At 43.4% G+C, this 25,147-nt stretch overlaps 1 protein-coding gene across 10 annotated transcripts in view; it reads right to left on the bottom strand.

Annotated features, from left to right (window-relative positions):
• LOC135917129 (uncharacterized) overlaps positions 1 to 25,147 on the bottom strand; it is a 677,883-nt gene that overhangs the window by 491,124 nt on the left and 161,612 nt on the right. For 6 of the 10 annotated variants that reach the window (XM_070524064.1, XM_070524067.1, XM_070524066.1 and 3 more), the window contains one exon: positions 12,315 to 12,421. In XM_070524064.1, coding sequence (XP_070380165.1) covers positions 12,315 to 12,421 — 107 coding nt within the window. Of the gene's footprint in view, positions 1 to 11,176; positions 11,218 to 12,314; positions 12,422 to 21,507; positions 21,560 to 25,147 lie in introns of all 10 variants that reach the window. The other 4 variants (XM_070524062.1, XM_070524071.1, XM_070524070.1 and 1 more) reach the window with 3 other exon arrangements.

Consider the following 25,147-nt stretch of genomic DNA (forward strand, 5'->3'; position numbering starts at 1 on the left):
TTTATTCCTAGCTTGTTTTATTCCTAGTGACTGGGCAGTTACAATCAAGACTCCTTCGAGTACATAATCATGCACTGCAAAAAGATATAACTCATATTAAATTCAGCACTTAAGACTAATTACTTTTATCACACGAATTCTTTTTTTCGCAGATTTATTCCGCCAGTCCTATATCCTCCATAACACGAAGCGTCGCTCATTTTCCAAAGAATGTCCTCGGAATAAAGCAGTGCAAAGAGACGTTTATACTCCAATCCCCCGCTTTTTCCTGTTTAGTCAAAATGTTATCTATTCTTCAATAAACTTCAAAAAATAATGCTTATTTCATCTTAATTCATTCAATCAACTAATCTTGCTACGGCCAGCAACACTTGTAGTCAGGTAATCTTGTAATTGTAAGAGCGTCAGTTGTTGAATATGATCTTTCATCTCTTCTCTTTTTTAAGAGGAAGTCACTTTACAAACTTTCCGCCCATGACAATACAAAGACACTCTAATAGCGTGGAACTAACCCTGTTAAAAAAACAGAAAACGTGCTCACTTATTAACCCCGAAGCACTTGTGTGCTCTAAGAGCATTTTCCCGTTGGCGCCCCTGCGTTGGCGCAAGATACATTGCTTTATAATGTAATTGGATGGTTCATGTAATCCTAATATATTTAATGTGATATTACGCTACCATCTCTATGAGAAAACTCTCATGATTGAATCGTCCATCCCAACGGGGCTCCTCTGGAGATTTCGGTAGTTCCTGTACCAGAGAAAATGCTAGACTGATAGTATTCTCAATAATTATAGCCCAATTTATTAGCTTTGAGCGCCGCTTCAAAAGAGTGAAAAGCTGACTCCTCCTTTTTTTCCTACACCGTTCTTCAAATCATTGTGTGGCAGGCCTGGTTGTCGTAGATTGTTACCCCAGCTCGCAAAATCACCGAGTATTTACCGCCTGTTATTTTCAGTGCCAACTGCTTACGAGACACGCTACACTCAAACAACGCTTTCTAATGGCCTCTCCAAAACGTTACCCCGTTCACTGATTTTAGTTTCTCGTGTCTCATATTTAGCTTCACGACTGAAGCATTGTGCTTATTTGTTTATTCAGAGCAGCTCTAATGCTTCTCTGACAAACACATGCTACTCTGAAGCGTGATGCTTCACGCTCCGTCTGTATCAACATCGTCTCTCTATCTTTCTAACGTGATTGATTATGGCGCTTCAGCGCACCTCCTAATCCAATTTGTGCTGCTTCGTCACACGACAGTCTCTTTGAGACCAACTGCACCCCTCCACCCCCCCCCCCCCCCTCCCACGCACCACGGGCAATCTCGCGATTGTAACTCAATTTCCGTCTCCTAAAGGATTCATGAGGCCGGATAATTGGTCGCTAACGAAACGAAAGAAAGGAGGTGCTATCTCTATAGACTGAAGTAAGTTAATTTCACGAAGTGAATAATGACCCGTGTGAGACATGCAAATTACGACGGCTCAATGGTGTAACAAGGAAATTTTCGGGGTAGCGAAGCGCACAGGCGAATGTTGACACATGTATCTCTTTTGCGATGTATTCCTGGTAAGCAGTAACTTCAAGGGGCGGTGGGAGCCAGGTTGGGCTCCCCGCAGCCCTTGAAGTTTCACGCCAGGTAGAGCACGTGCGCAGTGACACACCTGGCTACACATCTATGCTGGTGCACTCTCTGGGTTCTCGGTTTGATGTTAACGTTGATTTATTTATGATTGGCCGAAGTGTAACACTTCATGCCTTAAGATATCTAAGATAAACTGAATCGGCCGAATTTACAGCCAAACGTTCCCCTGCTGCATCTCACATTAAACTCTCAAAAGAACACGCTGCAAACTAAACTGTACCACGAAAGCAGTGTGGCTGTCTCTATACGAACACCTGCGCAATTCTTGTTCTCCGCTTGGGTGCTTGGGTATGTATGCTGGAATAAGTTATTCTTTAGCATACATTTCCGCGAAGAAACGGTAAGAGTAAAGTAAAGCTCCGGTCCCACTATAAACTCCTAACAAAATTGCTGCAGAACTTACATCATGATGAATGTGGCGATTAGCAGTGAAGCTATCAAGTGACACACTGTACAGCAACCACCACACGACTTTTATGTATGAGGTGTGTATGCAGCCGTGAATCTGTTTTCTAGGCAGACTGTTCCATCTAGCGGAGCTGCCGCGAGGTTGCCGCGGGGCGCATGTCTGAATATTTATGAAACGCGTTTGATTCCGTCCAGCATCTGCTATATATTCACTGATTTATTTTTGTGATTAAAGAGGGACACAGCCGATCGCTCATACCGAGTCACCACGTCAACACGTTTTTTGCTAAAAGTATGCAAGCACACAGGGAAATGCAGAGGTTACAAATGTGAAGACAATAAATAACAGTCAAACTGGCACATGTCGCCAGCGGCATACACAACAATGGTGTAGCTGTGCGACATACACAGCATTGTCGCAGCTATAAACAAGGAAACAACCTTGCTAATATGCACGCAGAAACAGAGACAACGATACAGGATTGTGACCATCATAAAAATAAATACATGAAAACATTTCAAAGTTTTCATACAAAACACTAAAACACTTTCACAATATTTTTAAAACAGTCGGACAGTATTCACATCATGGGCCAGGGAAACAATAAACAGCGATTTATTCAGAAACAGGTTGAGGGCATACTGTGTCAACTGTGATCCATACTACGGTCAAATACGAGGATTAACCAAATCTGAAGTTGTAAAACCATAAACGTAAAGTGTTGCAGGTTGGTCTAGCAGATGGTTTCAAAGGCGGTTACCTCAGCATAGTAGCCCAGTGCTCTCCTTTTAGACCATGAACTACCTAGTTGTCCATGTTGGTGAGAGAACGATTAGGAACAAACACAGAAACATTGAACCTAACATAAGCATCGCGTGGAGCGTCTGATGTATCCTAATAGTTATAAGTGCACTAAAATTAGGGAACATCAGGTTAAACGTCAGCGGCACAGCTGCACCTCGTTGTGCATTAATGATATCAGCGTACGTCGTAATGACTTTTGAATAACAGGAGAATGTGATGACACGAAAACTGATTAATAGAGGACATAGAAAATGAAAGGTACATAGTAGCTCTCTACTGAATATGGCAAATTGAGGACGAAATCACGAAACTATGTGACAAAAAAAGTTTTCCGTGCATTCAATACAGCAGTGAAGAATCTTGACAGACGTTCACGAAACCCTCAAGCTAGTTCTTTTAAGTCATATTAGCCGACTCATATCGGTCGGTAGCATTTCACCTCATACAACAACTACAGAAATTCTGAGAATTCTCTACTAATACGCAAGAATTGATTGGCATGGCTGTGACTTCATTTTTACTCAGCTTCGCTTGCTTGCTTTTCCTAGCTTATGCGCGTCTACCCATGGGCTTTCCGGGGGTAAAGAATAATTAGGATTTAATAGACAATTGTCACATTTTTGCCCCAACAGTTGAAAGTAGAGCGCCTTGCCCTGTCATTGTTCTTTCTTGGGTGAGCTGTCTCTGTTGGCGCTTAATCTCTTTAAAAGCTGTGAGCCAACTAGCCCCACAACGTGTTCTACTGCGGTCCCTTTCGTTTGCCGCCAAATTTTCAAGGAAACCGACAACGGTGTTCCCACATGAAGCGAGCAGTTTCACATGGCTGCATGATAAGAGCACACAGAAAGAACCGCCAGCGCAGTCACGTCAAAACTACGCGATGCGTAAAACAGGGCCATGCAGGGGAATCCATGCACGCATGCCCGCCACTCAGTCGACAACAAAGTGCGCTAGTGGAACTCCTTGACTCTGCGCAATCATCGTGCATGTTGCAACTTTCGTGTGACTTGGCTTGCATATAGCCTGTCTCCATTTCGAGCATATAAATTCTTCGGACGCAAATTGCAGCAGAAGCAAGAGGAACTCAGCCTTGACTTATAAAGGCCGTAAATAACACGCAAAATGGAAGCAAGTTTTGCGAGGAATACTGAACGCCAGAAATCCGCTTGATGCGCCGCGACATGGAAGCTTACAACGACAGAAAGCTGAGCTTGTTGGTAAGGATTCGTTATGCAAAAAGGAGATGAGGCACGCAGACAGGACACAAGAGAAGATTGTTGTCCACTTCTCTGCTCTTGTGTCCTGTCGGCACGCCTCACCTCTTTTTTTTGCACATGGAAGCTGACGTTCGTGGTTTTGATAGGCATGCGGCCAGCAGACTGGAGAGCTTTGACAGCAGAAACTTGCAGTGGACGCTGCTTAAACAGACCTTAAGTATAACGCGTTTAATGTATAAGATATCAGTTCATGCCATTCTCTAAGGCTGGCTTCTTTACTACGACAAAAAACATTTTTTTTAGAAAAAGAATAAGCGGGCGAAGTACAACTAGAGTCGACATCACTCATAGTAAGCACGAATTGTTTCTTTAGAATAGAGCAGTCCCTCATAAGTGGTTTCGTCCTAGCTCTCTTGCGCTATAACAGATGAAACATTGAATCCTTCTTGGAAAGTACGACAAATCTTGGTCCGTCAACTTGAATTTGGCATGCGAATGTGTACTAGGAATCACTCGTGATAGGATCTTGTTTTTGTTAATAATTTGGTATTCGGTATGCTTATTGAGCCTCTGTGGCCTCTAAAATGCTAACTTGGGGAGTCTCATTGCATGCCTCCAAATGAGGGTACATGTATATTTTGAGGTGCGACCACGTGGAGACATCACCGACAAGCATGCAAGCAAACACTCCGTAAACTTCACTTTCAAGTGACGCAACCTTTGGAGATGTACTCGTCAAGACATCTCATTTAAAAGGCTGTAAGTCTTGCTAGTTTTCCGAAAAAGAGAGAGCGTTACGACGACGTCAGCAGATTTCGATTAACGACAGACGGACACGTCGCAAACCTTTTACCACCGAATTCATCTGGGCCGAATGTGCAGTTTATGTTCCCTGCCGTGGGAGCCTTTCCTGCGTAAATACAACGGCACAATAAAGGTGGCGAGGTTAAGCCCTTTTCATGATTACCTTCACGGAAACCAATCCATAAGTAAGTGTGTAGATCAGTGACTCTTGGTCGTCACGCTTCTTTCCACAGTGTGCCCTCACGATCATGCCCCAGAGCGTTCCGGGACTCCAAAATTACGGTAGAACTCATCTCACGGTGACTGTTGCTTTGGTACTGTTAAACTGTTCTTACGACCTCGCTTGGAAATTGGAACTCGAAGCCCATTTTCGTTTAAATTGGCTACAGCATCGGCAATGTCGGGTTCGTGAGACGAAGTACCTTAGTTTAGATAACGAAATGTTCGCCATAGGATTGCCACTGCGGTACGTGCCATGTGCAACATCGCACTTGTCTTACTTCGGTTTCCAGTTCTGACGGTTCGGGCATTGGCTACGCAAATAAAACTTTAAGCACAGTGAAACTTGGAAGATGCGGCAATACAAAGAAGATTGCAGTAGAATGAATAACTAAATATGTGCGTTGGTAGGATTCCCCCCCCCCAAAAAAAAGAAGAAAGATAAGAGAACCTGAGCACCGCAAAGTTCAATTTATTGAGAAGCAGTTCCATTGTGAAGAAGTCGTGTGAGGGCCCAAACATAAAATTTTTAATGACTTGTTCATTTTGGTCAGCGTCTATTTTGTTTTCTTCACCTCAAACCTCATGTTACGCATAGATTGAGTTAGAAAAGATGCAATACTCGCTGCACTCAAATGACTTTAAAGTAGGAAAAATAATGACCCCAATAACGCCAAAATATTACGCACACTCCCTATTCGCCTGACGTAAACAATAAAGTAACAGGCAAACGTAGAATGCATAACTTCGTCGTGAGCCGTCAAAATACATAATTTCTTGATTTTGCTGAAGTGCTAATGATCTGTGCAGGTGCAAGCGTTGATTGTTTATAACGCTGCAGAACCCAACGACAAATCATGCATCTTGACTTCTGTGACGACACGATATGTTTGTTTTAACAAACAACGTTCTGCAAGAACACTATATTTATTGTGTTAAATAAACAAACATTCTAACATATTTTCAATTAAGTTTGGAGCTGAAGATAAACAACCATGCATTTGTTCCTCATATTCTATGTTCCGCTCTGGCCACAATGTTCGCACGTTTAGGTGACATGCTGAAGGGTGTCCGTGAATGCACAGATATTTCGCGATAACAATTTGATTATGTGTACCTGATTTTGAGCGCTAGCTACATTGCACTGGAACTCTGTGCGGTACGATATTATATTTTTTACATTTGAACAGCAGTAAAAGCTTGCTCGTAAAGCACGACCTAGGCATTGTTCAGTTTCAAATATTATGAACGAAAACGAAAAAAACCGACGACTAAGTTCGGCAGTTTTTAAAGAGTAGCAAAGAACCGGAGCCAAACTTTTCGCATTCGTAGCTAATTTTATGAGGATACCGCGCCTTGGGCACTCGTATCCAGCAAGTTGTCCAGGGACTGCACGCCTTTTTGTGGCGCAGACTACAATGCCTGCGCAGAATAATGTATATGAAACAGCAAGCCCTCCTGCAAGAGGAATCTCGGCTATATGAGGATAAACGATGTATATGAATTCATTCATTGCCTACGACCTGAGGCCACGTGTGTACTTACTCGGTCTTTCTTTATCTTTCTTGGTTCAGTTTCTTCGTTTACACTTCACTTAGTATCTAATAAAAAACGTTTACTCACAGACACAGTCAACGACTCGCCCTAAGGAAGGCCAATACGCGACAATATATGGCACATCTCCTCCCAGTCATGCAGAAACAAACTTTCAGCCTCAGACAATTGCTCGCTGGGACAGTCTGAGCATTGAGAGAAAGCAATTGGGCGTCTGCTGTTAGCACACCATTAAGAACACAAGGTCTTTCTGTCCTCGACGCCACGTTGCTTTTGGTCCTCTGACATAGTACACTAGAATCCCGAAAGGCAATCAAGAGAAGAACATAACGGAAGATTTTCGATAATGGTGGCACAGCCGGCTAATACGATCTCGCATTGGCGACGTTTGCACGGACTCGTAACCTTGGGTTGTCCGTGATGAGAAAGACTGCATGTACAACGTATTCAAGTATTCTTTTGACCAGACTGCTGCGCATGCGCAGACGTCTTTGCTTTGAGCCGTGTAGCAAAGTCCTACCACTGGAGAAGAAGAAAATGCCAGGAAGTAATGGCACATGCATGTGCCGTCAGTTCACTGTGAGTTATGCGATAACTACAAACGAAGTGTTCCGGTCTCATTCTCAAAGCCAGTCTCGAATGGAATGAAATATTCAGCTATAGCTGGAGGCAAGACAATGGACACCAGAAAACACTCCTTCACTTTCATTCGGGCATACATGTAGCGCATATAGAACATTCAGCATTATGAAAAGGTTTGAAGAAATAAAGAAAAGCATAGGGCGTTGGCTTTTCCAATAATAAACTTTTGTTATTTGTCATTGCCTCAGAAGCACGGTACTATGTAGATTTGTACTAAACTATAATACACTCTGAATCTTTTTATCCTCGCCTTTTTTTATAGAATTTCTGATAAGTGGATCAAGAGAGACGGCACATACATCGGAAAAGGTGAGAAACAGCCCATTTTTTATGTATTACCCATGGTTCAGGTTGGGACTGTGTCGATGAAGTCATGTTGACTAGACCCGTCAGAACTTATGACAAAGAAGCGAAAATAAATCGACAGCAATATATATGAATTAGATTGCATTCAGAAGTTGCCGCAAGTAACAATGGTGTGCCGCCATAGTCTATTCAGAATAATAGTTAGTGATGGGTCTAATTACGAGACTTTTGTTTCAGGTAAATTTCCAGGTCTTCTTTCTGTTTGTTTCTCTCTGCCTTTCCTACCGCACTAGAATTTTTTGCATCCGTTGACAACGTAATAGTTCATAAATATTATCGGCTCTTTAAGCGCACCAATGGCTCTTGACAAAAGCGCTATTTAGGTGATCGTAATCAAATAGTGAGACAGACGACAAAGACAAGAAGCCTATTCAAGGCGTCTCCGCTACTGGTAAGGTCGTCGTCTGTCGTATGTGGCTCCATGATCTTAAAAATGAATGAAGTCAAACTCGCTAACTCTCGGCTCTAACTGCTTTTCTACTGCACTGGGACACTGTGGTAGTTAGTGCTCTGAACTGGCAGACATGACGTCAACGAACGCTACTCTGGGAACACGCGTTCTGACTCTATACCTACGTTCTCTGACTCTCTGCTCGACTCTACTTGTCTAATGCATTATACGTGGGCATAGCAAGTCTAACCAAGGACCTGCCGTTGCGAAAATGTAGCCGCGTGGGCGTACTCACGCAATTTTCGCACTTCGTTTTTTTGTTTTCGTGGCACAACCTACGCGCTTGGTCCTGCAAGACGCTCACTTTTCTCGGCGCGATAGCCTTGTAGTTTCGAGCTCTGTAAAGGACCCAGTTGAATGTCTAACGATAACACTCTTTCGCAAGTTACACGTGGGACTTGTACTGGTGCCTCACTGAAGTAGCGTTGCTCTCTTTGTCGAATGCCTTCCTGTTCTCGGGAGGACTGCAGCTCTTACCTGCCATTGCTTAACGCGCTTGTTACGCGCAGGGCATCACTTATTTAAGGGAATATTTATGGATCCCTCGAAGCCCCATTTCGGGGTGTTTCGGAGGAGCAAGTACGGAAAAAGCCACTGCCCCCATTCAAATTTGGTACAAAAGGGATTTCATGAAATGCGTGGTGACACACATAAACGAAAAAAAGTAGAATACATAACTAGCAACGCAGAATAAGACAGGTTAGCAGGTGAATTGTTCCGAAGTTCATAGCTTAAATTTATTTGCATTGCACTCAATGATGATATATTCGGGCAACTCATCCGAATCTATAATCATAGCAGGCAAGAAGGACTGGTTAAACGCCAGAGTCAGGTCACTTAAGCGCTTAACGCTTGGGCATATACAGCGTGTTCCATTTTATACAGTCGAGAATGACAGAGAACCGGATGGTGTACCACGGCATAAACTGACACACCACCAGGGGAGATATCTTGGAGACGACTTCGTTCTGCAAGGGACATGCTACAAAAATAAGATAATGGTGACGGCGATGATTGCGATGACTGTGTACCACGGTTTATAGCTTAGATTAATGTTGGATCCTCCCTGTAATCCTCGAAATCTGGAGTACGTTCACTAAGTGGGTAAGTTGGGTTAAACTACGGGTCAACTGCTCAAACAATGGATAAAATATAAAAGTCAAGATTAGATTTGGGTGGTGGCCACGTGAACCTGAGCAGAGGAGGACAATTATTGCGCTAACCAAATACTGGAAGGAAAAAAGAACGGGTGAGAGAACGAAGGCAGGAGCTGGCGGCTCTGCGTTACTGAAGGCGAACAATAGCCGTACGCCGCATGAGTGGATAGTGAAAATAAACCAGTGAGCACAAAACGATGTAAGATAGAACGCAAATCGACGCTGGCCGCATGTGATACAAGGACAGGAACCCGGGAGAAGGAAAAATAGAAGGCAGGGAGGTTAACGAAAATAACATCCGGTTGGCTACCCTACACTGGGGGAATGGGAAAGGGGGAAAACAAGGATAAAGGGAGAGAGAGGAGGGAAGGAAAGAAGGAAATTGCGGCAAGTTCGCTGACGCGTGTGGTTTTACAGAAACAACACTCGTCCCAAAAAGATACCAGTGCCGACGAGGAGGATGCGCTGTCTTAAGTTATTGCATGGAAGACGGCATACGGTTTGAGAGACACGGCTGCTTTGAGTGCAGGCTTCGGTTCGTGGAAGCGGATTGTGAAGGGTTCGGGCTGAGGGGTGAGGCGGGGAAGGGTACCTTCAGCTGAGCGATCCTGATGACGTTGGTAGCTTATGCGAGGAAATCAGAGGCGATTCGTGGCAGCTGACAGAAGACTATCACACTGAGCTGGAACGCTTCTAACGCTTCTTCTATTCGTTTACCCCGTACATGCCTGAGCACACAATAGCTTTCGCCGTTATGGCCCAAGACATCTGGAGAAAATATGCCCAAAGGGGAAATGAGGCTACGTGAGGATAGAAGCATCCTTTGTTTGTTTATGTTGTCGTTTTTTGAGTGACTAGCGGGCGTTCAATAACGGGAAGCGTGCGTCGAATTGCCTTGGCGTGAAACGGCAATCAAGACGGCACTGGCTTAGCATCTCTCCTCTGTTTGGCTGTTGGAGCGACCTTTATCGTCATCGTTTAGTTAAGCGATTTAACCCGGCCTTCCTCGTCGGCCCACACGCAACCACGCCACTTGTGTCATCTGTCACGTGAGGACTATTAAGTTCAGTTGAACGCAGATGGTGAATTCAATTTGATCAATCGAGTTTAGATAGTAAAAGAGATGAGTGTCGTGGTCACAAGTACGCCCGCAGGTATGGCAATATTCGATGATGGCATATAAAATGTATTACATTTTTTTTTCCACAGGCACGTAGCCTTTTAGCACAACAGCATAAGCCACCGCTGTGTAAATGCACAATGAACTCCAGATGAGGGCTGATGTCTTAGGTATTGTGGGTAAAATTCACGGAAGTAAACGCGCGAGTGCAGATCTGCATGTGATGAAGGAAATCGAACCGAAACAAGAAACGGCACTTAGGCAAATTGTGAGGCAATGGAGGTGCCCAAATTTACATGGGACATCACGGCGACGGCGACGGCAAAAGTACGCCTGGAGTGTGCATGTAATTGCTATCGCAATAGAACTGCTCGGTTAAGTTAACTGGTAGGTTGGCATCATGGAACGTGCGTTTCGTGTATAGTTTAATAAAAACCATGGTTTCGTACACGTTTATTATGCGTAACAAACCGCTTTTTGGATTAAACAAGAAATTGCTTAAGCTAATGGGGAAAAGGACAGATTAGTGCACTGGAGAAGCTGGCGTGCGCATCCTGTCCGACTGTTAGCTTCAGTTCTGTACATTTCGTTGAGCTTGGATTAAAAAGAAGGGAGCAGCGTGAATATGATTTTAGGCTTAATCGTACTGCTTTTCATGTGGCATCTGTGATGTATTTTTGTCGTTGTGCTCTTAAAACTGTGGTGTTAGTACTAATTCCGCTGCATGCATGTCTTGAAGGTCTGTCAAGTGTGTCGTGGTGTTTCTGAAGCGTGTTTTTATTGCTCACTGAAATCCGCAGAGGGTCGACGCCACGCAGAATCTTGTGGCCTGTGTGGAAAATATATTGCGACAGCGAGTTATGAACAAGTACATACTATAGTCATAGAAAACAGTGTCCTATTGTGAACAAAACAAATGGCGACAAAATACAGGGCTGAAAAGACCGATCTACGAAAATAATGATGAGGGATGGTCAAGCGCGCCAGACCAAACGGCAGACGGTTCATAAAGGATGATTGGCCTCATCCCATTCTGCTCATAATAAATCGTTTTACACGAAAACAGTCGAGCAAGCAAAGAAAAAAAAACGTAGAAATGTGCAAACCTATATAGTCCGCATGATGGATCAAGGAAGTAGGGCGAAGATTTCGCAGTAATAAAGATAGCGACAGAAAACGGTAAGCAGCAGAGAAGAGTAGGCCTCGTACCGCTGCTACTCGAAAACCCTAGGGCCGTACCATCTCAAAAAAGGACGTAAGAACATTCAGTAGGAAGTGCAAAGATATGAGCCCTCGTGGCTAGGAAAGGGTCGGCACAAGAAAAAGGACAGTAAATGTCAAGCTATACATAGATATTAGTGCAATTGTGCTGCCAGAGAAATATTGATTGAGGGAAACAACCAAAGGAAGTTGTGCTGCGACAGGAAAAGGGTGGGCAGATGCATACGACGCCGGGAAGCGTCATATACCGAAAATAAAAGACGAAAAAAAAAGAAACCTGGAGACATATACGAGAAGGTGTTGGAAAAGATAAATGATTGAGCAGGAAAGAGGCAATGTGGAGTCATCATACGTGAGATGTAGGCTGCATGGAAGCAGGCCCTCCTTATTGTCAAGTACAGAATACGGGACATCAATACGGGGGGCAAGAATGCATCAGGAGGCCGAGCGAAAGCATAAATACGGGGAATAGAAAATGTCGGGGTGGTTGCCGTCAATGGTCGGGAGTATGGAGCAATACGACAAAATATATAGGCAGGGGAGTGGGAGAGGGTGAGGATGGAAATCGGGGGGGGGGGGGGGGGTGAGGGTTGATTGTTGCGCTACGATTCCTCGGACACTTCCGTGTCACCTCCGGGAAAGCAGTTTGCTTCTCCCTGCATACGGAACGTGATCAAAGTGAACCAGCATAAGTCCAACGCTCACCTGAATTGCTCATTGGTGTCCGCATACACAAAGCAATTGTCCACTTCTTGAGGGTCAGCACTGAGGCGCATTGTCCAGAGTCCAGAACTTCTGCTGTAGACACCTGCCTAGAAGGAGGAAAAGAAATGCATTGAGTCACCGTCCAAAGAATGCTTTCACAGCATGGTTTCGATGCAGTTCAAGCTTCTCATTGTGTATGAAGTTAACAGGAGTGACGTGAGGCTTACAGCGGTGGTTTATACCCGTTCGTACCAGTTGACCTTAGCCAAGCTGTTCAAGAAGCATTAAGAAAGCACAGTGCAAGATACAATTATAAGTCGTACGGTTTTCCGCCTTCAGAGGTCTGGTGACCAAACAGCGTAGGCCACAAAAACGCGCCATGCACCGTGTTTGTTGTCTTTTTTGTTTACTTGAACAGCTTCGCTAACCTTTAGCTGAGACGCCCTATATACGAAATTGCGTCGTCAAACTACAGTAACTTTTGAAATCATTCTCCGGTACATAAATAAATTGTACTGGAAATAGATATTTCAAAGAATATAGTTTTCAAGGTGAAACCAATTTCATCCAATTTTTTTGTACGTTCGCAATCAATTTGTCTCTAGTTTTTCAAAAAAAATGGTCAAACGAGTAAATTATGTCGACGTGGGGTGACATGCAAAAATATACGTAAATTTTCTTGCATCGTATTCTTTTGTGCGCGTCGTTTGGTCGCATTCACGAGTCACCTTCCTTCGTTCCGGAAACAAATTCTCGGTAATAAAGCGTTGATAGAATCTTCGCCCATTAGGGCTGCCGGATAGTCAGTCCAGCAAGCCTAGTTGCATTGCGCCGGCACTACACAAATAAATGGACGCCTTCGTGAGGCTATTATGCACACGAATAAATGGCACAATGAGTTATGACACTTTCCGCCAGGGCACCACACAGGCTACGTGAAATATAGGTGAATAAAGGGAAAAACAGATATCCACCCGTTTGTAGCAATTGCTACAAAGGAAACCCATACGGGTTCTTCGAGGAACCCGTATGGGTTTCTTTTGCAGCAATTGCTACGAACGGGTGGATGTCGGTTTTTCGCTTTATTCATTACTTCTCTCCACCTTGCGGGTTCCCTGAGAACTACTACGTGAAATATAGGTCAATCCAATTTTTCCCTTCCGACGTGCACTTTTGGAGCGCGACTAAAGAAAATGAGTTTACTTTCATTTACCATCATTTACTTTCATATTACGAGCAACATGTTCGCTTTCTTTTTTCAACTCAGAATGACGATACTTTTCGTGGAGGAAGAGGCACGAAAGTCATTAATTACCAGCGTCTTGCCCGGCTGGCATCAGTACCAGCCCGAAACACAGCTGGCTGCAGCAGGAACCAATATTGTCGATTTCATGCGCACCTCGCTAAGTTAAGCAGCCCATACTTACGATCGAACAGGTGGTGTGAAATCGTATGAAGTTTATCACAACGTCAAGCTGAGAGCTTTGAAAGTACAGCTCTCTTGGCTTCTGTTTTCAGGTAGGCATAGAAATATAGAAGTGTGATATGTAATCGCTTTTTAGCCACTTCTTTAAACATTTACCAATACAAAGTGTACGTTTTGGAGCCTGAAATATTACGCGAAATGTTAATAATGCAGGTGAACCTCGAAAGTGAACATAGCTTCGAACTACTGCAACACATGTTCAGGTTTCAATTTGCTGATATTATCTATGGTAGAGATCGTCCACAAAGCTGTCGTAGCTTTAGTAACAGAAAGGAAGAATAAAGGAATCGAAGTAGCAAACCCAGTATCATGCTCTCAACTGTTGTCGCCATGTACTGATAAGAGTAGCATTAGGATATAATAAGAGGGTAGTGTGAATTAGAGAGCAAGTGATAGTAGCTAATGTAATAGTTAAAATTAGAGAGAAGCTCATTATATATATTTCTGTATATTTTAGGTGTCTTCTCTGGTGCATGTTACTCAGGCGCATGTTTGTGTTTGTGTGTGCATTCAGATTTTATGATGTCTCGTGCTTGTTGTGCGTCAGTCGAAAAAATGTGCGAAAAGAATTCTTTTCATGTTAGACTGACTATCTCTTTAGAGCTTGCGAATCGCTACAAAACATCAGAATACTCCTTTCTACAATGTATAGGTCAGGCTAGGAAAATTAATTATTTAAATCAATGCTTAGGAGTTTAATTCTGTTCAGTGCCCAATTTTCTTTAGTTTTGCGTGTTGTGTCGGTTTTGTGGCCTGTCTTGCTGTTGTATGTTAGGTTGCTGAGATTTTTTGAGGTCATGTCATTGTGGCTTCTTCATCAAGCTCATTCATATGTTGATTCAGAACAAGTAATAATAATATTTGGGGTTTTACGTGCCAAAACCACTTTCTGATTATGAGGCACGCCGTAGTGGAGGACTCCGGAAATTTTGACCACCTGGGGTTCTTTAACGTGCACCTAAATCTAAGCACACGGGTGTTTTCGCATTTCGCCCCCATCGAAATGCGGCCGCCGTGGCCGGGATTCGATCCCGCGACCTCGTGCTCAGCAGTCCAACACCATAGCCACTGAGCAACCACGGCGGGTTTCAGAACAAGTATCCTAATGTATTAAGATAGAGAGAAGCTCGAGAAATCCTATACTTTTTTTAGTTGCATGTGCTTCTGGGAGGCGTAACTTTAGAATTCAAGTATCTTGCCCATTGCGTGCCGATAATTCAACAGCTGTTAAAAGGATGTGGTCTTCATAATCCAGCGTTCGTAATGTATACCTGACATTTTATATATGTTGCCAACATTTCGAATGAATGATGAATAATAAATCAATCAAATCAAGCCAAGAAACCTTGCAGGTACATATAGCACTCAACAAAAGTAACATAGGGCTAACTGTGGATCGAAAGACAAGGATTGAGTCCTGGAGTAAATGTCACTGGACTGATGATAATGACACTGACGACTATTTCTCTGTTCCTTCTTCAAACAGACAGCTGTCTGAAAGACACAGAGTCCCATATTGTGGATGGCTCGAAATCGAAATCAAAGGCACGAAGAAGAACGACACCTAGCGACGACTGAATCGCTGAGAGGAACGAGTTTACCGACGGGGTGGCCACGCATCACTGCAGACGATCCTTTGTTGCCGAGACAGAAGTGCATTTGGTTGCGTAAGACAATGAATGTAAAGACAATTGGAGAGGCAGAGGAAAGGTAGGGACAGATGACAACTGATAGAATCAGATATAAGAAAGGCGGCCAAGAAAGTTGTCCTTTACTCATTTTCTTGTTTGCGTTTATACCATCGAACCGAATGTGGCTCTCGCTTGGAAGTGCTGACGTCGTGAGTACCCGGTATGTGCGTGACGTCGGATGAATGAACAAGGCGGAGAATGGGAACCACTTTATCGGAGGCTGCGAATGAGCAGGCAGACGGTTCTGGTTGTCAGTATAAGGAGAGTGGTAGAAGCTGCTACGACAGGAAACAAACAAAAAAACGTATTGGCAGAAGTCAAGACAAACAGTCAGGAACATTGCCAGGCAGAGACGCAATGGGAGACAGCGTTACGTCACAGATGGCTGAGAGTTATGTAAATTGAGAAAAAGGAATCGGACAAAGAATCAGGCGGAAATGTATACCAGATGGTGATAGAGTGCATGGTTACCCAATAATAGAGAAGTATAGAACGAATAGTAAGAGGCACAGTGCATAGAAATGCATACCATCGCCTCTCGGCGAGCGGAAGGCAACTCAAGCATGTCTACTGAGAAAGGGGAAATGTTAAAGAAAAGCTGAAGGTTAGAAAAAAGAGCCTGCACATATATTGTTTCAAATGCACGACACGCCCAAATAACTGCAGACATCGAATTAGTATGGCAAGCCACACGTAGCACCGTTTATATACTGGGCGTTCCGCGCAGGTTGTGCAAAAATAAAAAAAAATGTTGAAGTAGTTGGACAGAACCTAGCTGGACAGAACCAAAGTAATGTTTCTTGCCGGAGCTTGAAGCGAGCGGACATTTTTTTTCGCGTAATCACATTTTATGTATTGCTACTTATTCCCCTTTTCACCTTATAAATTCAGAGCAAGAGTGTCAATCAGACACTTGTAGACCATGTTGAAATTGTCTCGGTTTAACGTTCAAATGCTCAATACGTGCTAAATAATTGTTTCTTCCTGGCTTGAAAAAAAAGGTCTGCAAAAAAAAAAATACTGCGCAGATAGTCGCGTGGCATGTTCCTGCTGTTTTGTTTTTTTTCTGCCTGCTCACATTACAAGCGCAGTTTATCTCAGGAACTCGTATATAAATACATGGAAACGAATAAATCTTTTCTATTGGCCTACACTGAGACAATTTTGATAAGCTTAGTTGCATTAACAAGTAAAAGGTAATGTCTACCAACTTTAGGAAAGCGATTTTTATTCAGGCCATTATGTTTTGAGAAACATTCTTCAGTATCGCGGCATAAGAAAAACAATGGCAAGCATCAAGTTTACAACATTGTAACTCATAAATAAAATACGACATCCCAATGTATAAGGCGCACTTTCTGAAACATCTGGAGTGAACAAAATTGCTGTTTGATCCACCGCTCCGAAATACATGAGTACTTCGTAAGTACAACTTTTATAAATTTTAACTTCTTTCTTTTCGTGATATGAAATTTGGGACTCTAAATCAAATTTATGCTTTCCTTTGTCTGTAGAATACATTGTATTTTCTCTGAAATTCAGTAAACTTTATTCAAATTTCTTCGGCGGTTATCTAATGAGAGCATCTCTGTCTCTCACGTGTATCTTAATGTGCAGAATCAGAGTTCGCCGCCAGGTAAAAGTTCCTATGAAAATCTGTTTTCTCATCGTGTGCCTCTTCTACTTATTGTTATTTTATTCTTATAAGCGCTTCTGGTTACCTTTCAAATTCGTTCGGCTGCCCGGTTTCTGTTTCTTCGGGCATTTCTGATTCATGTATTTTGTAAGTGAATTGGCAGGCGCGTTTCTTTTTATTTTCGTTTCTACACGAGCCGTGACAAAGTCCCGAAGTGACTGACACCACTGCTTTCAGAGTGCTTTAGTCATACTGAGGGCTCTATGGGGAAATTGCACTTTTCCTATGAGGACCCTGCAAAAAAAGCGGCGCACCCGACACCTCTGCGCAAGGGCAGCAAAACCCTTGTTAAGGTGTTTCTGTTTTTTTCTAAAGCGTAGTTTTCCTTTGCGAACCTTTTTGTGACTGTGGCCGCGGCCTGGTGCTTTCCTTGCCAAATAGGACAACCAATTACAACGGAGAACGCTTGCCGCGCACGCCGCTGGGTTCCTTGCGCCACCACCGGATGGCGCTGGCCTCCACGCATCCGCCATAGCAGTGGCGCCGGCCTTGCGGGGGAACGAAAAGAAAAGAACCAGAAAGCTCGCCTTCGCGCATCCGCCGCTGCACGGTGATGAGGAAGTAAACGCTTCTTGCGGATAGAATGGGCTCGAATTGCGCTCCGTGCGCATGCGCACGCTGCATCCGAAACCACGATGCTTTCAAGGCGCCCGTCGTACTTGCTAGTAGTCAGGAACTCGGCTCAACAAAAGGCTTGGTATAATTTTCGTGTGCCCGAACGTCTGTGCGTGCATGCATACTTGTACTCATCTTCCGACTCTTAATGAACTCGCACAAAGCTTTGGTCCATACAGATTCCAAGCCTCGTTGGATCTGCAGGAATATTTATTCCACCTTCGATGCACTTCCACAGCGTGTGCTCTTGCACTTTTTCATATACCGCGAAACAGATAAGTACAGAGGCCGGGTTAATCACTATGTAGAGCCTGCGGGCGCCCTTTTCGTTGTGTGCTTGATTCCGTACACAGCAGGTGACACCGTTTAGTATTCCCCTCGTCGTACGGATGCAGAGAAGCAGACGAGAATGCAAGGTGTCTTCGTGGTCCTGCTTGCGTACTTGAGTAGGCAGCAAGTATATATATATATATATATATATATATATATATATATATATATATATAGGAAAATCGACCCAGCCAGCAATCCCTCTTTGTTTCGTGCGAGACTGAACAAAACTGGTTATCAGTTCTTGAACTTTTAGTCATCCCCTTCTCACCTGACGCACACACGCACATGTCTTTTATTATTCTCCTGCCCAATAAAGAAGGGCCTGTGTTTGCTTTCCTACGCGAAGAAACGAGTAATGCATTCGCTCCGAAGATGTCACAAACGGCTGGGTATAGCGGTACTATAAAATCACGACACTTCGTTGATTTTTAAAGGAGAAATAATCTTTTATTTTATGCCTGCCAAAGATATGTTAGTTTCACAAAATCTTCGTCCTATTGCAGTCCACAACCTTTCGTGATCGCCTCGTAACTCCATATTATACAATCTTTTTTTTTTGCGACGTTTACTTATATTTATCCGGAGAAAACAATACCATCGCCGAAGCACAAACATTCCCGATTGCTTCCTTTTAGATTGCGCTGTCCGTTTATTAGTTCATTTTTGCAAGTGGCGCAAGCGTGTTTTTGGCCCTGCCTTACCTGCAGGGCCTAGTTTTGGTACTATTTTGCATACGCGTTCGGTAAGCGTGGAGGAAACGGCGGCTAGAATTTTTGCACAGTTGCTATGCTTCTGTAGCAGTAGGGAGGCTTCATATTTACAGATAGAGATATTCTCTTCTTTTTTTCGGAAATAGTATTGTAAAGGTGATCTGAAACTGATCTTGTAGTGAACTTGTCGTTACGTAAAGGTTTCGCGATCTATAGATGGGGCAAGGAAAACCAGCCGCTTAGAAATCAAATAAGTAAGAGCAAGTAAATAAATAAAAGATTAATAGAGTAGCGCTATGATTTTAACTGGTTTATCACACTGCACATCAGAGAAAGAAGTCTTGGTGAGTGGAGTTTCTAGGACATTATTCCTTATTTTTCGAAAGCTCGAAGTTTAGCGTGTAAGCTCATTTAGGCAAACGATTCATCCCCGGCAAAAAAAAAAAATGGCACCGAAATTTATTCTTCACTTCACGCTGGTATTGCGAGGCAGAGAATGAAGATTGAGGACTCGGAGCATCGAGCATTGGGGTTGAAAAATAGCATAGCTAGGCTGCGAGATTAGGCTTCAGTAATAACGTATTCGTCATACGGAGCATTTTCAAGCGAGAACAACAAAAAACATCAAATAGGAGTGGTGCCACCTGTCGAGAGCGATGCTACGTCACACGTGACGTCAGTAAATAGCTCATTCCGAGAGTGCAGCATAGAGGAAGCTCACGTGTATATTACGACAACTTGTCCGTCAGGTGCACGCCGTTCAAATTGAGCAGCGGCAGAGGGATCTTCGGCTGCAAAAGTTTGTGCAACAAAGATAGGTATTGGCCGATAGAAAATTATGACAGACATCTAGGCGAATAATCTATCATTGTAGCTTTAATATTTCCCTTTACTTTTGTTTTACGTAGCGTTTCATATCTCTTACTGGCTACATTAGCTGATGTCATAGGCTGTGAATTGAATGACAACAAGCACTTCGTTAGCCCTAATGCTTAGTTAGGATTGCCCACAGTATTGCAACCTCAGTTCCTGTTACTTCACTAGTGGAACTATTGCCACGGACAGTTACCACAATGTGAGCAAGCGCGCTATAACCGCTAACGGCTTACCTTATTAACGTCTATTCTCCGGAAACCCAAAGCAGCTGAGGAATGTTACTGCTCCTGGACTCGGCTCTTAACACCAAATGGTACGTTACGAACCTAAACAACAATTTTCTTTTCTACAAGAAATAATAAGTTGTAAGTAACATGTGAAAATTCTGTGAAGTGTCATGATGCTTTTTACAAAAGCAGCTTATGATTGCCTAAACATAGAGGTGAAGATGTAACATCGCGAGATCGTTTGGCATGTGAATGCTTCATCCGGTATATTTATGTAATCCGACGGTATCCTCACTGGGTGGTCTACGTCACCTGTGGAAACAGAAGCGTCTGGGTCAAATTAGCCTTATTTTGACAGAAGATGCAAGCAAGAATATAAACAATACAATGTCATGCAGTTCTACATGTACCTAAGTTCATATTCGTAATAAATAAATGCTTCATTTACACAATCTCAATCTCTCTCGTCATTTCATCCAAAGTCTACATCTGTAAATTAACTATAACATGAGTGACATTGCTACTACTCGCCTCTTCTTTGTCGTCTCATGTTGGTCTACGTTAACATTACGGTGTTGAAACCAGGCTTCCCTTTTTCGTCATTCTTTGGCGGTGTTTCTTGCAATTATACCAAACACAGCAGTATACGACGACGTAACATGCGTTTATTAGTGGCAAATGCTTACCCATCATTTAGATAACTCCCACCGGAGATTCTTCGTGCAATATTTTCTTTTTTCAATTCAAGATAGTAGCGCATTTCCTGACGCAGGTGCTACCGCTCTTAACCCCTAAGGTATCATTGCTTTGTGAAAATGCCATAATTCACTCATTTCCTTCGGTATATGTCTTAATATCACTTGGTTCTAAGAAATCCGTTGGTCTGCAAATATCGCGGGAAAATATTTTAATAAAATTGTCCATTAGAGATCGTTTACTACCATCCACATTGTGAGGAGGGATTGTCGTAAGCCAAGAAGTGAAGATAACTAAATGATGGGCTGAAGGTAGCTTAAAAGGCTAGTGATATTGCACGCCTCTACTGCAGAGAGTGGGGCAATTATATTAAATTTGTTGGGTTTCCACATTTCACCGCAAGATTGTCAACTATCGTTCGGGCATATTTTGTCAAATATTGAATGACCGGCTTCCCAGCCTTGTTAAATTCTGGCCGCTGCTAACAAAACGTCAATAAATTTTGCCTACACGGTATTCGAGAAACTCATTAACACGCGTTATGATGATAAATCCCTACGACTTAGCTTAGCACCTAGACGTTATAAAAGCCCAACTGTAGTTGATTTGAATTATTTTTGCAATTCAACGCAGAAGCACAAAGAAACATACAGATGCGCACAGATGTATCGTGTCCCTGTTTTTGTTTCATCATCATCATCATCATCATCATCATCATCATCATCAGGCTGTTTTAGGGCCACTGCAGGACGAAGGCCTGTCCCTGCGATCTCCAATTACCCCGGTCCTGCGCCAACCTGTGTGGCAGTTCCAAAATGCATGCTTTCAGAAGTGGAGCAAGAAAATTGTAAAAAGAGCATAACTTCACCCACGCCAAGGTTGTTTGTCGAGGCCATCAAGCTTGCTTCGTGAAAACTGGAAAAGACGGATGCGGAGGCTTAAGCTCATGAATGATACTCTTTCTGAAATTAATGGCAAAGGCTGACGTTAGTTGCCAGGCAACGCAAACGAGAGGCGCCCACCCACTCGAACGTCATCCTCCGTATTTTGCCCGTGTGGCCCGCTGCACAACGTCTTTTGTTTTTTAAAGCTAGCCGGAGGACTTAATCCTTCAGCAACTTATCAGGCTTAAGAGAACTATGAGATTTGGAGAAAAAAAAAACGTATCCATAGCTATATTGAGCCTATGTATGTGTAACGAATCTCATTGAGGATCAGCTTTTTCTTTCCAGGAGATTCTTGCGGCCGCTATGATATATATCACTACTATCACCACTAAATCGATGGAACATCTCAATCTTTTTACACACAGGCCTCCACTGAGTAAATGCCACGCGGTTGTTTGAGAGTGCGTTTGTGTGATTTCAGTAAAATATTCTTTACAGTCCGCGCTGTGTCTTCCTTCCTCTTTATTAACGCATTTCGCGAGGTATGCCTCAAGTACAGAATTCCTACTGGTTAGGCAAACACCACTTTTCTGGGAAGCTTATTCTTATAAGCTAAAATTTCATATCGCTCAGGAAATAAACATGTATATGGATTGAGCCTGGTGGGAAGGTGTGGTGAACGTTCGAAGAGAATGGCTGCGTGTGTGTTTTGCTGCATGAATTTCAAGAATATGGTCCCTGTACGAAGTACACTTTAATTCCTTGTGAGATTGTAGCGTTAAATAGGAACGTATGAAAGAGTAAAGCTTTTTCTAAAAGGTTGAGCCAAAACGACCTCACAATTTCCACCACACTTTTAATCTACGTTTATTTAATTCTACTTGGGAGAGGGGGGGAAGATCCGCAAAAGAGGGAGTTGCCCGGGCAAGCTTGCTCAAATTATTCTTCCTATCCCTACGCTATCAAGTTAGTACACTTCTTTTATATATATTTCACAAATATACTGCTCATTGCGATATATTTTTTTAAAACAGATCTACCTAACTCCCAAAGGGGAGCGTGTGCTCGTTAATAGCGGTGCTATTACGGCTGCGCCGACTTCACAACAGGATTTCTCTGCAAATCGATGACGAAACGACTACTGCGTGCAAAGCCACACTTCTCCTCGAACTCACCGCTAAGTCCTCTTGAAAGGGTATGACAATTCAAATTCCCTAAGCTAAAGAAAAATCAAATACGGAGAAGGCCTAATTCTGCGACCACTTATCTGGCCCTGCCTAGAAAACGGTCTCAGTTTTCTTTACAGGCGAGTTGCCCTTTCGATGCTTTTTCCCATTCAGTCATTTCTCCGAACGTCATTTCCCAAAGCGGCTTTTCAAGTCGGTTCCGAGCAAAGTAGTCTTGGCAACACGCCAGCGAAGATTGCCTCGAAGCACTTTAATCGAAGGCTAATTCCACAGTGAAAAAAAAAAGTTGAATGCCGAATGGTTCGTGCTGTTGAATTGCTTCTCCCACCAGGGAAAATCTACACTGGCCTCAATGCAACGACAGCTCCTTTCTTGCTGTATCGCCCGGAGCATTTCATCTATTGGCATTGACGATACGAGGAACCATGGGTTGGAGAGGGGCTTTCACGCACGAAGTTGAAAACCTGTCAAACGTCGGTGACGTCGAAGAGCTGAGCCCCCGGACGAGCTACTAATACCGCAGTGAAATAAGAATACGGACGCAGACTTTCTATCGTTTAATTGGGCTTACACGCTATGGCATCTCTTCGGGACGCGTACTGAGCCAGATCAGCCCAAAGCAAACGCTAGTACAGCCACTCAATAGCTTCAACCAAATTTCACCGCTCATGAACGTTAATTTAAAAACAAAAATGTAAAAAGCTTTCAAGAAATAGGTAACATGCATATTGTTGCAATTTTGGCCCATTCTTCTTTACCGATAGGTTTTCGCTCAAGATTATTCCGTTACATGTGCTGGGAGACACAACACTACCAGGTCGCTATCGTACTTGTTGGTACTATTTTTGAATACTATAACAAACTGATTTCGCTGAGTGCTCTTCGTCCGTCATGTGACAGTTTCAAAAGACTGCAGAAAACGTTTACCTGTAGTTCTATAAAATTGTGTTTTTATACTTTTTTGTGCATCGTGAACAAAGAAAGGCAAGCGTCATCTCCAAGAATACTTGCCGTCTCTTCACTGTATTCACTCAATGCAAAGGTCAATACCATTTTATCAGCCAGTGAAAAAGAAGGCCGCCAATTCGGTTTTATATTTTGCGAATTTGCATTATAGTCTGGAAGAGTAATATTCGCAAAATAATGCGCACTTTTAATACCACTTGAGGCTAAAGTTGCGTGGCTTCATATTCCGTGCCCAAGTGTACATCGCCACTATGATGCCAACTCTTGCCCCACTCTTATTCTCGTTCCACGAAAAGCACCGGATAAATAAATAACATGTTTCTTGAAATATCTGCCAGGCACTCGGTGCAACCTACCTGGGACCAGACTAAGAGTGTACAATTGACCAAAACAGAGTGTATAGCTGCTTCATATTTCATAGACCAAGTAGAGGGATAACCCTACCAGTCTAGGCACGGTATATATCGCTGGGGGGCCTCCACCAGACATCATTGCCCAAAGACCAGGTTCTCGACACAGCGAACGCGATTCAGTGTATAGCACAGATTGACAGTGGTAAGGAAGGCTCCCGGCCCTTGCCGGATCCAGGCTACTTGCCGCTGTACTGCATGATTGACGATGTTCGGTGGGAACATCCAGGCGCTGCGGTGTGGCACGCCATTGTGCAAACTCGAAACAAAGGTGCACTCGAAAGTGGCACCATCTATTGGCGGGAAAGTCGGCTTGATATTCTGCTTAATGGTCTGCTGGTTAGGTATAGTTTACCTCAACGGCTGGCGGAAACATAAGAAACAAGGGCAGTCTAGCTGCAGGCGAGTGTAGTTGGGTGTCAGCCGACCAACTGTTGGGGACAGGGCTTGCAGCCTAGCTAAGCGAGGTGATAGCGATGGTCTGCATGTTTTATCGATAGTTTAGAAATCCACTCAAAACGTGCCCTAGTTGCCCTTTTTCGTAATACTTTAATCCGTGCTCTAAAGATTTCTGTTCACCGGTACTGCATCAAAAATGAGAAAAAAAAGTGATTGACTCTCTATCCCAACCCTGCGAAAGTGGGCGGCCAGTGAAGCTCTTACAAAACCACTCAAATACCGTCAACGGGGAAATGAAATGTTTTATTGTTCTGCCTAGTCTGAGCACGACACCGTTGTTGAGCTTCGGCGCCCATCGTATTCAAGCTGCTCTTTCAGGAGTCTTTGCGGGGTCTGCCCGAAGCGGTCTTGCAACGAACCGAGTTGCTATGCAAGTCTCCTGTCTGTATATGACGTTTAGGGACGTCATTCGCTGATTCGTTTCTGCTGTTACCCCTTTCTCACTGGAGCAGCTTATGCAACCGTAATCTTTACTGGGAAACACATGTATGGAGAAAAAAACATGCCTGGCATTGTTCACAGGCACCTTATCATCCATCATGCGATATTGACGCTTGTTTTGTGCTTTCCTTTATACTGGATGCCTGATTCCAA

This window comes from Dermacentor albipictus, chromosome 8 (genome assembly GCF_038994185.2).
Source record: "Dermacentor albipictus isolate Rhodes 1998 colony chromosome 8, USDA_Dalb.pri_finalv2, whole genome shotgun sequence".
NCBI classification, from domain to species: domain Eukaryota; kingdom Metazoa; phylum Arthropoda; class Arachnida; order Ixodida; family Ixodidae; genus Dermacentor; species Dermacentor albipictus.